The following is a 15,756-nucleotide window of genomic DNA, read 5'->3' on the forward strand; positions in this document are numbered from 1 at the left end:
ATTTTTCCAAAATAAAAGTTGGCAAGAAAGAATAATACTACAATAGAATAAATGAGAATAATATACATGGACAAAATAGCCCATATATTAACCGCTTCAGACCAAGCAAAACTGTTTAACTTAATATTTTTCCACCCATTTAGTGTATTTCTATTTATATATTTAAATGTTTTATACATTTTGTAAATATAGTTACCCCAGATATAAATAATAACAATAATAATGTAATTATTATGCTTTTTTTTAACCTTTGTTTTTTACATTTTCTTAAAAATGCCTAAAATGTCATGATCTCCACAAAATATTAAGCAGCACAAATTAATTATAAGAATAATAATTGAGCACCAATACAATAATTGATATTAATTGACCACCAAATCAAAATATTAGAATGATTTCTAAAGGATCATGTGACACAGAAGACTGGAGTAGTGACTGCTGAAAAGTCAAATTAAATTTTTTAATATATTAAAATAGAAAAAAAAGAATAATATTTCAAAAAGGAAATAATGTCATTATTATACGGTAACAAATTATTTTGAATTTTCTTTAAAAAATCACAATTTATTACAAAATATTAAGCCGCAAACTTAACACTGATTTCATTACTAATAATAATAAGAACCATTATTGATAATTGAGCACCAATAATAAATTATAATAATTGACCAACAAATCAGCATATTAGAATGATTTATAAAGCAACACTGAAGGCTGGAGTAAGACTACTGAAAATTCAGCTTTGTACATCACAAGAACAAATTACATTAAAATATATTTAAATAGATTTTTTTTTAAAATTCTGATAATGTCATATTACTTTCTTCTGTATTTTTGATCAAATAAATGCAGACTTCTTTCAAAAACATTAATATGTTTAATATTATATATTCATATAATTACTATTAATATATCTAATATTTAGAATATATATTCCAATGAGATTTAGTACCTCAGGATTTAACATAAGAAAATACTTCACCAGAAAATACTTGGTTCTTTCTTTATTTCAGCATAGATCACTGATGTTCTCCTTTTAACTCAAAAGCATTTTAAAATTAAGTTTTAGGTGTACAGTAAGACACATGGGATTCCTGTAATGCAATATTCAGTGTCATTATCATTAGCATTTGAAAAGATAACCACATATAATAATACCTGAGCAAAAACACAAATTACAAGATATTTAATGTAAGAAAGTAAACATGACACATATTTGTAATTTATTCTGACAGAGATGTATAATCTATTGTATTAATAATGCATAGTTATAATAATTGTTAAAAAATAGTTTTTGTGCAAGTTGCAGGACAGACAACTAAAATCAAAGGTTTAAATACAAGACATCTTCAAATTCCCGTAACAACCTCGTTTTCATGTCATAATGGTCATTGTTTAGTCCATAGATCACCTCCGGTGTCAAGAGAAAGCTGTGAAAAGCCATGCTAACTGTTCCTGGTTTTCACTCTCTCATTTACACACACACACCCACACCAACAGACTGTGCAATTTCCTTCTGCCTTATATTAGAGATACAGTCACATACAGCTACCGGCCATAAATTCTCCTCTGTAATGTCACAGTTCAGTGAAGCTCAGCTGCTGTTCATCCTTGTCTAGGTCTCATTTCGATCCATCCTCACTGATGACACTGATTTTTCAAAGATGTTTTTGCTGATGGTTCAGACACCAAAGAGACAAAGCCCAGAACTGTTAAAAAAAATCCACAAACTTTAAAATGTAATGAGTAATGCTACATATAATTAATGTTGAAGACTTTGCACTGTAGAAAAAAAATGTGTTCTAGTCTAGTCAACTCATATTATTGCTAATAAAAACATGCTGAGTTGAGCGTGTGCATTATAGGTGAGTTTAACAGGTCCTCTGTCATCGGCGGATGAGCGCAGAGACTGATAAACAGGCTAGGAACAGCATGATGGACAAGCTGATTGCCGCGGCCCCACCGCAGTCCTTAGCATTTTCCTAAAACAGACCAGAGACACAAAATATGCACCAGCGACTATGGAGACAGATAGTAATCAAAAGGCATTGCAGCAATGCATGTCTGAAAGCCGTCTAGTATGCATGTGTTTACTTGAGGGTGGTAAGCGTGACAAGACTCGGGCCTTCTTCGTATCTTCTGAGATCTCATGCGGTCACATTTCACTGAGGCATTGTGTGCTCAGTGGTTAAGAAAAATGAAGAAAAAGCAACAAACCATAGCCTTATAGCTCGATCCAGTTCACAAATATATATTTTGAAATGTAACACACTTTGTAATCCACTTTAAGTTACATTTTGGGTCGCTTTTAAAAAAATGTATAAAAGGTGCGTCCAGTAATTTGTGTAAAACATTTCTAATGAAGTAAATATACTGGTTGCACCTTTAAGTGACTAAACTGATCTCATTCAAAGCTGTGATTCATCTCCTCAGTGTGTGGTCTGTGGAGCCTGATTTAGCTGGGGTTTTAAGGATATATTTGACCTCTTTGGGCTCCATGGTGATGGGTGCGTACTGCCGAGAACAGTCACAGTCTGCCTGAATCACCACCAACAGCAAGTTACTATCAGGAATCTGATTAATTACAAACATCCTGCAGGCAATAAAAGAAAGAGAGAAAGGAGAGAGATTAAGAACAGAACAAAACGTTATTTTGAACAAGGTTATTCAGAACAAAATGACCATTTTTAAACATTTCAGTAATGCAGATACAATTTAGGATAGAGTGTGGTGCCGAGTAGACGCTCGCGAAATGAAGTCACGATGACCCCAGGAGGTAACAATAGCAACATATACCAGGCATCCTCAAATCTGGCCCACGAGATCCACTTTCCTGCAGAGTTTAGCTCTAACCCTAATCAAACCCACCTGAGCATACTAATCAATGTCTTCGGGATCATTAGAAAATCACAGGTAGGTGAGTTTGATCAGGGTTGAAGCTAAACTCTGCAGCGCATTGGACCTCCAGGGCAAGATTTGAGGAACCCTGACATATACTGTAAGACTTGAGCACATTCCGCTAGAAACTGTACATCGACCAAACATAAATACGTTTTTTTTTAAGTTTAAAAAAGTGAAAATATATAGACATTGTACAGAAGTTTGATAAATATTTGCTTGTACCATATTCATTTTTTTTAAGCGCTAAGGATTTAAGGGATGAGGTGCAAGAGGACCATAATACCATGAATAAAGCAATATGCTTAAAACAGCTATTTTCCTAAATATTACTGTCATATGCTCTATGTTGTTATACTGTAGCTTTATTTTCCAGTATATTATTTGTCTTCACCCCTAGAGGGCGTCAAAAAGACAGGAAACTACACATGTGAAGACCGTAGAGCTGACTGTGAGCATAGACTCTCTTTTGCTTGATAAACTAATACATAAATGCTGTGTTCCAAACAAAATCCGCCTCTGAGGGGCACTTTGAAATGAGAACGATAATGGCCGCCATATTGAAGGGTTGTTATAAATCGAAGTGCTCAAAACTAGCCATCTAAAAGGACCCTTCGGAATGAAGGATTTCAAAGTGTACAACTTCCCTTTGCTCCCATGTTTTTTTGTGCAGGTTTAATTTTCTTAAACCTTAATTGGTTCGGAAAGATGATGCAGAAGTGCATTCCAAGGATTTAAATCCAAGAACAGCTTAAGGTTCTCATAATTGCAACCTTACATTTTGCAAATCTGACTTGTCAAGAGCTTATTAAAAAAATATATTTAATTGTGAGATATAATCCCTTCCCCCTTCCATCTGTGGTCAAATGATCTATGTGCTTACTTTTGACATCTCCCACACTTGATCATGCTGTTGGTTTCTTTGATTGACGGCTCATAGACGAAGCTGGGATACTCAGTGTCACAGGGCTGCAGGATGTCCCCTTTTGACTTCTTACTAGCTACAAAACAAATCTACAGTTATCTTTCAAAATAGATTGTGTCCTTTTATTTTTAAATGCCATAAGCTATAGGATAATTGTATTATACACTTTGAACAACAGTGTGATTTGAATAATCTAGACAGCAATAAAAAATATATCACGTTTGATCATGAATAACAACATGACCAAATCTTTCTCTGCTCTCTTTTTCACACACAGCACTAGCAATATCACACACAGTGATGGAGACAGCACTTACATGCATGGAATAAGGTCTTGGCTGTGGCACGTCAAGATGAAGAAGGGTTACAGAATTAAAGATATAAGAGAGGAGGTGATGAAGATGAAGAAGGAAGACACAGGAACACCCACACGAACAGGCGAGGAACACAAATGAATGATGAAATGATGGTATTACTTTACACTGAGCTTTTTGCTTTACACATACCCTCCGCAAAGGGATCTGAGTGCCACAGACTGTAGATGTTGAAGTCCAGTAAAAACCTGGCAGAGAGAAAATGTCTGATTTTACAAGGGATGAACTGAGTCACCGATGTGATTTGAAGCGCAGAAAATGTTCTAACAAACAGCCACACTTACAACAGGAAGTTCGACAGGAACCATCTCAGTGCTGCCAAAAGATTATAAAAGGGCTGAGGGAGGAAGAAAAGCAGAACGAGGGAAAAAAGAATGAAGCTGGCATCCTTTCATTTCAATTACACTGAGAATTTCCGTTCAAGAACTTATGACAGAAACCATATATCTCGTCTTTTTTTCTTTACACCATCACAAAGTGTCATGGTGTGAAGGCCAAGCCTTTATCTAGATCAGCTGTGACCTGTGACCTCCACCCATACACAGTGGATTGCAAGAACAGCAATGTAATGCTTTACAAGTAACACTGATAGCATCTGATGGTTGTGTCTGTTTGAATAACGTCTACCAGAACACAACCATCAGATGCTATCAGTATTCTGGTAGACGTTATTCAAACAGACACAACCATCAGACTGTAACACTGATTACTTGTAACACTGATAGCATCTGATGGTTGTGTTCTGGTAGACGTTATTCAAACAGACAGGACAATGCTTACACTTAGCAGGGGTCGAGCGCCGCTAGCGTAGTGAGGATTCACCTTACACATGGCCTGATAGTCATAGAGTAACACTCTGTGGAAAACATGCAGTGACAGCATTGAAACCTTAATGCATTACGTCACATTTTGAAGTGTTTCAGAACACACAAAAAAGTTCTCGTACCTTTTGAACATGCCCATTTTCAAGAGCTGTGACATCACCGACCCATCAGTTTTCCCCAGAAACCTGCCAACCCACAGAGAATGCAGAGACACGTGGCTTTGAGACATTGTAGTTATTTATTATTTATTTCAACAGGATCTCTTTCTGGGTCACAACAGGAACAATGACAGCTCAGAATGAATGAGTCTGTATTAGTTCTTTTTTACATAGGGATGCTGACTTTACCGTTCAATAAAGCACTGAAATCAAATTTTAAACAGCATTTGGGCTCCGTAAGACTGCAGGCCCACATCAGAGTCAGTGTTTACTGCACCCAGTGTGCTGAATTATTCAGATAACCCCTGTTATCCCTCCCCTCCTCTATATTTACCCTGATGATGCACTGTCTGGCTCTCTCATAGGACCGCTACTAATGATGGAAAACACCTCATGCATTTATTCATTCATTCATTACCACAGTCACCTTCTTATGCTGAGTCAACGTCAAATAGAGCTTTTTTTAATCTGTGTTATTCACAGCATAAAAGTCCTTATTTAGGACCCGTTTTATTTCATGACTTCATTAACTTCTTTTTTTTTTTTTTTTGACCGTGACCTGTTTTCAACTGAACCACTTAAACGGCACTCTAGATGAAATTTTACTGTGTGTCATTCCCCATCTTAACCTAAATCTCCAGGGCTTTGAATGACTGCAAACAAACACTAAAGGGGAATTTTTTAACGTCTATATTTTTCAATTTTTCCAAGTCTTTAGAATTTCTAATAAATAGTAAATTAATAAATCAATAATAATTTCTAAACAATAAACTAAATTTAGATAAAAACACAGAATATATATACTTTATATAAATAATTTAAGAATATATATATATATATATATATACTGTATATAGACACACACAAACACACACACACATAATTTTTACTTTTATATTTTTACATTACAGATGTTTGGGTTGTGAATGCCATTTCATGTTGACCTTAACCTGTCACTTTAAGTGCTCTTACATCAGTCCTGTCCTTAGAGATGATGATGAAGCCATTATTGTCAATGACGTAGCAGTTAACATCCTGCACACAAACACAAAAAAGGAAAAGCATTTGTCACATTGAATTAGTTTTATGGAGGACTGGCGATACATATTTTTGCAGATATGTCTACAAATGCTCTAGATGCCCAGCACTTATGCACTATAAATACTACACTGTAAGACACTCACCGGATTATCGGCACAGCTTAGAGGACAAAGCCCATCTACACCTGAACACTGTGAAAGAGAGAGACAGACATTGAAGAAGACAGGGTAACAGAGCTGATGATGATGATAACCGTAAAAAAAAAAAAACGTTTTTATGGTATCGAGATTATTCTTGTATTTGTAATGAATACATACATCTGTGTCATTCGCCTGATATCCATCCAAATAATATGAGCAGCGGTGGAAAAAAAAGGAAAAGCGTTAATTGATTTGAAATCACAGGCTCAGGACTAATAGCTTTAAACTCAACTCCTGCTTATAACATCACTGTTCTGCCTTTAAGCTATCACATGGTCTGTGTAGGCTCCTGTGTGCTTTTACTCTAGCCATGAATCAGATGAGAATAGGGACAGGAGAAGCAGAAACAATTCCTCTCACAGGGACCTGTAAATATTTAGTATAACTACTGTCAAAGATCCTTACATCATATATCGTAATTTAAGCATTTGTGAGTCCTTCTGAGGGACCATTGTTTCCCTGTAAAGAATATTGAAACAACCTAAAGATACATTTATTTGCTCGAATTTTTAAGCATTATGTCTTTTTATATACAGTACTCTACTGCTCAAAAGTTTTGGGTCAGTATAAGATATATTTTTTTGTTAATAAATGTTCATCAATTATGCATTAAATTAATCTTAACAGTAAAATGTAACCGTGAAGACATTTACATTATTACTAAAAAAAATTATATTTCAAATAAATGCTGTTCTTTTGAAATTTCTGTTTATCACATAATCCTGAAAAAATGTCAAGGTTTCCACAAAAATAATGAACAGCACTAATAAATATTAAACAGCTTTCAACACTGAAATGTTTTTGATCAGCAAACCAGAATGATTTATGAAGGATCATGTGACACTGAAGACTGAGTGATGACTGCTGAAAATTCAGCTTTGCCATCACAGAAATAAATTAGACATGATACAATTGAAAACAGATATTTTAAATTATAATAATATTTCACAAAATCACTGTTTTTACTGTATTTTTGATACACTCTAAAAAACACTGGGTTAAAAACAACCCAATTTGGGTTGTTATTAACCCAAAGGCTGGGTAAATATACGACAGAACCCATCTTGGGTTAAATTTACCCAGCAAATTGGGTTGTTTATTTAACCCAGCATAATGGGTTGATTTAACCCAGCTACTGGGTTTATTAATTTTCACTATATTACTAGCTTATTTTTTACTTCATACATTAAGTAAGGTTTACAGATTAATTTAAATCCTCTAAACTTTTCTAAAATACTCCACACAACCACTGGTTTGCATGATAACTTCCTTTATTTTCCTTTATTTATCATTTACAGCATTGTTTATATAGTTTTTAATAGGCTATACATATTGCCTATATTTAAACTCGTTTAACAAACATTAGAACAAAAATTCAACATTAAACAGAAGTAATTCACGTGTAATCGACCAGTCTCTGTTATTCTGTTTCCATCGTAACGGCGCTGGTTCTCGTGCCCGAGCTGGAGTCCTGTTCGGCGGAGAACTGCTAACGGACCACCGCCCTGCGTTTCACTCTAGCCGAAACATGCTGTGACTCCATAACCTGCCAATAAACAAACAATAAACAGCTCTGAGGACATGTTTTAACATCCAAACAAAGTATTATATTCTGTATTTTTATGAATAAAATCGTTTATTTTATGCAAAGCATCAAGCTTTTCCATCACACAAAAAGACCGCGACACTCGTTAAAGGTGATTCACACCACGCGCCTGTATGTTGCTCTGCATAAAATTGAACGATTTACAGCACAGTAACGATTTTATAGATAAAATAAAATGTACATAAACCTGTATTTTACCGAAGAATGCATCAATTCGATGGCGCTTAGAACTGCTCTCTCGTTAAGAGAAGACACAAAATCCCCGCCATAAATAACTCAACCGCTGGGTTACGTCTGACCCTGGATCTGAGTAACACTAAAACTACCCAAACATTGGGTTGTTATGTCTGACCCAGGAGCTGCAAAACAACCCAAACACTGGGTTGTTACATTTGACCCAGGAGCTGGGTAACACAAAAACTACCCAAACACTGAAAAAATAACCCAAAAAAAATGACCCAAAAGGCTCAACCCAGCATTTGGGTTAAAAAAATAACCCAGGATTTTTTAGAGTGTAGCATTGATGAGCATAACAAACTTCTTCCAAAAAACATTTAAAAAACATTAAAAATTCTTTCTTTCTTTCTTTCTCTTCTTTTTACCTCATTGGCAATTTGTTTTGTTTTAGGTTACGTTTATGCTTAAAAATGCCAGTGGGGTAGGGCAAATAAGCTTCAAAGATGTATACTCTCATAATATTTTATCTTGCATGACTTTGCTAAGCAAGTAAATTTGTCTTGTTTTAAAGATGATGTATGTGTGCTCTAGTGGCAAAACACTCATTATTCTCAACTAGGACTAAGAATAACCTTACGCAATTTACACAGATATTAATGCCAGTCTTTCTCTCACTTCATGCATGTTTCATCTTACAGTGTGTGCTGTGTTGATGATCCTTACATATTATTTACATAATGGATTTGGAATTTAAAACTTAAAACTGTAAAAATAATCACCGTGGTGTTGTCATTATCTTTGACTTCGCTGAATAAGGCATTAGTTAATATCGCTGCAGTCAGGAGTGAACACAGACACAGTGGTAATGTGCCAGCTGAGGTGGAAGAGCATTCAGGGAGGCATGGAAAATCCCAGGGGTACGAGAAAAAATGAAGAGTGTCCTCCCTGAGGAGGATGTAGAGAGCGATATCGCCTCCGCTCCCCATTCTTTTCGAGTGCCGTCTGGACTCTCACACCCCTCTCTCAACACTCAACATCTTCTGTTAGTATCATAAATGTCAAACAGAAGCCTGTGCCAGGAGTGTCACCACTAACATTATTGTGTTTGTCTTCACCTCCCCCCATCACAGAATGCACACTGTTTAAACAGATAGGACGCATCCGGCCTGTATCACACATGCTTGTGTACATATCCTTGTGGAGACGTCCTGTTGACATTTGTTTTATAATATAATATAATTTATTATTACATTTTACATCTGTTTAATAATACTTTTTCCAAGGTTAGCAAAACATGAACGCAGCCACAAAAATAAACATGCATAAACGGACAGCAAGCAATAAATTGTAATTGCAGTAGATGATTTGATATATTTGTTTTAGTACCTGTGTGGCTATGGACCAAAACCTTTTTTCCAACATCTCAAGAGTCATCTGTACACCAATGGCTAGGCAGGAAAGAAACACAGACACAAAAATTAGAAAAGATAATGATTTTCATATTTATTTAGTATTATAACATATAAAATTAAATATACAAACATGTATATGTGAATAGTTGACTGAGACATTTTTTTTTTTGCTGAAGACCTGTTCCATTTGACTGGGATATTATCCCAGCATGCATCAGTAGCCGCCCACTCTCACAAGCTTAAACATACAAAATGTGCTGATATCTTATGTCTCAGTCCTGATAGCTCATATATTAAACCTGATATCTCATTCCTCAACCCTATACCTCATACTTCAGTTTATTACCTTAAACCCAGTACCTCATATATCAAACCCGATACCTAATAACTCAATCTGTACATCCGTGTCCCTCATAAACTGCTGCTTTTACACAACACGGTTTTGTTGTTTAAGGACTCTGTGTAATTAGTAGGACGGTTAGAATTTGCAATGAGCTGATGGGTCTGATTAAACTGCAGTAAATTGTTCGTTTGAGTAAAAATCCTTTAACTTCAATAATTCAGAGAGAGAGAGACCAGAGCAGGACCATCTATCATGCTGAAGCTAATTAATAGAGTTGGATAATAAAGAGCCAGAGAGTGGAAGGCAGTGTTGGTAATAGCTGCTCGGGGTGGGGAAGATGGCTACCAGAGGAAAGACAATCTCTTGAATTAATAGATGTGTATTATAAAGCCCTAGACCCGGCAGACATACTGTAACAACACTGGAAGATTACAGTCACCATGTCTCCTCCAGCATCCTAAAGATTTGGACAACCCTGTAATGAAGATTACCCAAAAATAGTGATGAGCGAGCTCGCAGACGCATCCCAGCACAGTTAGAAGTGTGAATGACGGAAGACATGTGACTCCAGCAGAGCAGATAATTTAGTAAATACCCAGTTTTCTGAGCTTCTGTCATTCTCTTTTCCACACAAACATCCCACACACAAAAACAAACACAATGATGTGATACAGCATGAAGCCTCAACCAAATCCTCAGAGCGACAGCACGGCGAGCAATCAATCCTACTTAAACTGAACAGATTTTACCATTTGATGGTTAAATACAAAACCTTTAATGAGGGAGCAATGGGATGTGAGTGAGAAATGTGTGAAATATATGTGGCACTTTCCATGAATAGACTACAAAAACAGAGATTGAAATTCTCAAATATCAAATATTTCCTCTCTTTCAGCAAATGATTCGTCAACCCAAGGTCAATATATAAGCTGTTATATATTCCATTCATTTAATATGAGGTTTTTAATTAAGATTTTTATAGCCCTGCTACTAATATGTAAATGCAGTTTATAATAATTTGTGTAATTTTGTTCAACAAACATAGCAATAAAGAGTAAATATCAATTCAGACAAAATGTAATAAATGAGCCTCAATGAAGCTGCTAGTTTTTAGTTACTGATAAATGCTTATTTCCCAATTAAAAATGCAATCAATACTACAGCTTGTGTAAAAAAATTGAGAAAATGCTTTAAACTTTACTTGATTTTGTGCTGTGCTGAAAAAAGGGTCTAAACTTTTTTTTAAATTAACGTGCTTAAAATGTGGGACCCTGCTAAATATTTGGTTTTGGTCATTATAAATTATAATTAAGAGTAAATTATTTAAAATTAATTTGATTAATAGAAAATAGAAAATTGGGGCCAGATTTACTAAACAAGGCAAATTAGTGTTAGAGCGCAATTCCATAAAAGCGCCGATGGGAGGGGAAAATTCTGTGGGTGATTTACTAACAATGTGCACAATAAAGAACACAGACGCAGCCAGATCATTTCCATAATGACCAGCGCAATCTACCAAGAGCAGCGCAAATTACCGCCTGCTTTAAGACATGCTTTTTGGGGCGTTAAATAATGGCGCAAATACCAGTAATTTGATGAGCGCAAACGTTAGTAAATCACGTTGTGTGATTTATTTTAATACTCTCCTCCCTTAAATTTTGCGTCTGAAAGGGAAACTCCTACAAATGCATATTCAATAAGGTCAGGCACAAAAATAACTGTGTCCATGCCTTTTCAGCGCTAATTCTTCACTGCGCGTCTTTAGTAAATCCTGACAATACTATTTTAATGCCAAAAGACAGTTTGCGCTGGTGCAAGCTGTTACTACATCTGGCCCTTAATGTTTAAACCTAGCTTGAAATGTTCATTTAAGATAAGTTACTCAAGTTACAAGATAATTTACATTTAATAGTTCGCACAACAAAAAACATGGATTTGTGCCTCTAATGCGTTCAAAATAATAAAAAAAACATTAGATATAATTGTCAGGGGTGCGGTGTATAATGAGCGCGCGAAGAAGATGATGAACGTAAACAGTCTTTAATTTTAACACTGGACGAGGGAACACAAGAACAGACTAGAAATAAATACATTGGCAAATGAGGATAATTAACGAAACACCTGAACCAAATGATACAATCAGACGGAGACAGAAACTAGGTCAAACAGAGCACATGGGGGAAGAAAACACAACAAACAGTCCTTGGGTCTGACAGTTCGCCCCCCTCCCGGAAGGCACAACCTCGCGCCGCAGGAAAAACAAAGGGAAGGACGGAGGGGGACTTAGGAGGAGGACACAAGGAGTGGAGAAGGGATGGTGACAGGGGATGGCAAAGGGCTGGCAGGAAGGCAGGCAGACAAATACTGGAGGAGGTTTGGGCAGAGGACAGACACCAGGGAGGTGGACGACCAACAGAGTCCAGGGTGGAGACGACGGAGGGAGGAGCAAGGAGGGACTTGGAGGAGCCAGGCAGGTCCCAGGCTACAGCCATGATGGCGGCCCACGGTGGAGCCGATGGAGGGAGGAGCCATGGTGGAGGAAGGGCTGACGGCTCCAGGGGGCCGACCGATGGCAGCGGAGCAGGTGGTGGTGGAGCCCGAGGTGGAGACGTAGAGCCGAAGAGCCAGGGTGATGTTGAGAATCCGGAGGGCCAAGGCGGAGCAGATGGCTCCAGCGACCGAGGCGGAGGCGGGGATCCAGAAGGCCGCAGTGGAGCCGGAGCGACAGAGGACCAAGGTAGAGCCGGAGGGAATGAGGAGCCTGACAGAGCCAGAGGGATGGAGGGACGAGGCGCAGCCAGAGGAGTGGAGTCCCGAGGCGGCGGATGGTCAACGACAGACCAAGGCGGAGCCGGAGGGACGAGTGAGCCCGGCGAAGCTGGTGGACTGACGGGCCATGGCGGAGAGAAGGAAGCTAGGAGCCATGGTGGAGCCGCTGGGTCGGAGGGCCGAGGCAGAGTCCAGGACTCAGAGGCTGGAAGCGGAGACAAGGGATCCTCCAGCCACAACACTGATGGAGACTGGCAGACCCGCGGCGATCCCGCGGAGAGCTGAAGAAACCGGGATGACAGAAGGAGGCTGGAGAGGGAGGCTGGGTGGGAAATCCAGACAGGTAGAGGGTTCAGGGATGGTGTGTGCTGCCCACACACCACATCGCGACTCCCAACACTGGGAGTGCGGTGGACAGGGGAACGACCACCGTGGTCGTTTCAGGACTGGCAGATAGTTCAGGGCAGACAGATAGTTCAGACAAAGGCGGGAGAAGAGGGGGTATTGTCTGCATATATATTCAAATAATAGTCCACTGAGCTCGGCTCACCCTCAGCCATGGTGCAGTAGGCGGAGCCTCCCCCCGCGCTCTCACTGTCCATAGCGCTCTCCCCCGTGGCGAGCACCTGGTCTGACATCACGGGCTCTGGCTCCGAGGTGATCCTCAGCTCTGTCGCTCCATTAGGCGATGGCTCGTCGGTTGAGGCTGGCTCGGGCTCTCCGTCAGCGGTGGGCTCAGGCTCTTGCTCCGCGCAGCGTGGTGATGGTGGGCTGGGCTCTGGGTCTTGTCTTGTCTTGAAACATGGCATCCCTCCAGTTCAGTCCCGTGGTGTCTGGGAGGTCCACAGGGCAATGGTAATTAGCCCCGATCCGAAACAGGGATTTCAACGTATTCAAAGTATCAAAGTATTTCAATCCATACTTTTTTTTCTCTTTTCAGGTCCAGTGTTCTGTCAGGGGTGTATAATGAGCGCACGAAGAGGAAGATGACAATAATAGTGTACCAAATTTGTGGAATGTAAGTCAGAGTATAATCAGAGACAGAGAGGTGTGTGTGTTCATGAGTGTGTGAATGTGTGCTATTTTAATTATGTAAAGCAATACCTCGTTATTTAAGAATAAGATTCGTCTGGTCGTAATAAGCTTACTGTCCAGGCCTCAGCTCGTGTGTGTGGGTTGTTGAAGTAGAGATGAACCGAGTGTGTACTTCATGTATTGTTTTAACTGGTTCACTGATCTGTGCAGTGGATTCTGCTATACTTTATGGTTTTAAGCTTATCTTAATATGCATTTCAAATTCGAAATTATATTAATGTATACTAAATTATGCTAATGTAGTTCATATCTATTTTAATACGCCAGGACTGAACTGCAGGGTGTGTGCGATGGAAAACAGAGCAGCAGGGTCTTTACATTGCAGATTATCGCGAAGAGCTCAATTAGCATACGCTAACAGTGAGTCAAAAAACACCCTCTCAATCCCCCACCTCTCTCTCTCTCTCTGTTTCTTTCCCTCTGTTGCTTAGGTAACATGATGTCAGCGCAGCCCCTACCGACACCTTGAAGACTCACCACCAAAATATGACACTATCCTCAACGTGAGCAGCACACACGGGATCATCAATGTACGCACCCACATGCACACTTCATAACATACCGGGCTTCTGATAAGGAGAGAAATGGCATGGTAAGGATTTAATGGAGCTGTAGTGCTTTTTCTTGTCAATGTCTGGCATGTGAAAGCATGTGGGCGGCACTGAGGTCCTTCTGAAGTACACGGTGTGTTGCAACAGCCCACAACACACAGGAGGTAAATGCTTCTGATGTCGCAGAATGCTTTTCCTCTTATAAATAGCTGCAATGGATGCATTTCTCCTTTTTTCTGAGGTGCTGGCCTGCATGCCTCTATGCATTATTCAGAACACCAGGCAATAGCAGGAATGTTTGTATACGTGGATGACATTTGGTCTAGTTAGTCCATGTGAACAATGGCCAGTACATGTATGATTACATTCCTGCACTGTTGCATGATGGAAGCACTCTGAGGACATCACAGAGTGTAAAATGCATCGCTGCTGGCGTTGGCTACATGTGATTGGATCAATCTATCCATTCATCTATCCATGCATACATCCATTCATCCATCCGCACATAAACAAGTGAGGAAGAATCATGTTTTTTTTTTCAAATAGATTCACATGCAGCCATTAAAAGCAGCAATGATGATCTGTTTATCTATATACATAATTGATACATTATAGGTCAGACAGATCTACATGATAGATGGATGGATGGATGGATGGATGGATGGATGGATGACATACAGCCGGATAGATGATGTCGTGACATCACAGAAAGCAAAATGCATCGCTGCTACTATCTATCTATCTATCTATCTATCTATAAAGAAGGAGAAAGAATCAGCTGTTTTCTTGACCCCTCCTCTCTCCCCTCATCCCTCACTAATGTTACTATCTTTGACAAGGCTGGCACACGCTTACACTGCACGCCTCACCACATGCACATATGGAGAAAGCAACACACACTTACTCACACAGACACACATGCGCACCAAAGGCTGGCCTGAGGACAGCACGCGTTTGAGAGACAACCTCCTGACACACACACACACACACACACACACAAGAGTGCATTCTGTGGACTCAATATACCAACACAGAGGCGAGCCGATCTGCTGGAAACCACAGAGAATTGAAAGACTGGAGCACACCTCCCCCTCCTCTTCCCCCCTCTCTCACTCTCTCTCTTCTCTCTCTCTGTGTCCTCCTCTCTCTGAGCAGTACAGCAAGGCATTGCGCAGGATTTAACTCCCCTCCTTCATCTCCCTCTTCTTTATTTTAATCGTTTTTTTCCTTCCTCCAATCCATCTCTCCTTCTGTGGCAGCCGTTGCTCTTGGCAGCGGAAGGATATTTTCATTTCCATATTGGAGCGTTACGAGAGCTGCTATCCGCTCATTTCTCCCACAACCGTGTGTGTGTGTGTGAGAGAGAGAGTGTGTGTGTGAGCT

General features: G+C 39.1%; 2 protein-coding genes across 3 annotated transcripts in view; one reads left to right on the forward strand and one right to left on the reverse strand.

Annotated features, from left to right (window-relative positions):
- Positions 1–997: 997 nt before the first annotated feature.
- LOC107738821 (voltage-dependent calcium channel subunit alpha-2/delta-4-like) overlaps positions 998–15,756 on the reverse strand; it is a 42,318-nt gene continuing 27,559 nt past the window's right edge. Inside the window, 13 exon segments of the mRNA XM_016550689.1 lie at positions 998–1,982; positions 2,095–2,177; positions 2,478–2,593; positions 3,782–3,899; positions 4,141–4,161; positions 4,330–4,385; positions 4,482–4,534; positions 4,978–5,053; positions 5,144–5,214; positions 6,152–6,214; positions 6,364–6,411; positions 6,538–6,552; positions 9,590–9,651. Of these exon segments, the coding sequence (XP_016406175.1) occupies positions 1,887–1,982; positions 2,095–2,177; positions 2,478–2,593; positions 3,782–3,899; positions 4,141–4,161; positions 4,330–4,385; positions 4,482–4,534; positions 4,978–5,053; positions 5,144–5,214; positions 6,152–6,214; positions 6,364–6,411; positions 6,538–6,552; positions 9,590–9,651 (878 nt within the window). The 3' untranslated portion in view covers positions 998–1,886.
- LOC107738823 (leucine-rich repeat and transmembrane domain-containing protein 2-like) overlaps positions 13,466–15,756 on the forward strand; it is a 15,426-nt gene continuing 13,135 nt past the window's right edge. The window contains exon 1 of one of the 2 annotated variants that reach the window (XM_016550694.1): positions 13,466–14,414. The gene's annotated coding sequence lies outside the window, so the exon portion shown is untranslated. The remainder of the gene's footprint in view (positions 14,415–15,756) is intronic. The other variant, XM_016550695.1, reaches the window with a different exon arrangement.

This window comes from Sinocyclocheilus rhinocerous, unplaced genomic scaffold (assembly GCF_001515625.1).
Source record: "Sinocyclocheilus rhinocerous isolate Xijiao unplaced genomic scaffold, SAMN03320098_v1.1 scaffold3117, whole genome shotgun sequence".
NCBI lineage: Eukaryota > Metazoa > Chordata > Actinopteri > Cypriniformes > Cyprinidae > Sinocyclocheilus > Sinocyclocheilus rhinocerous.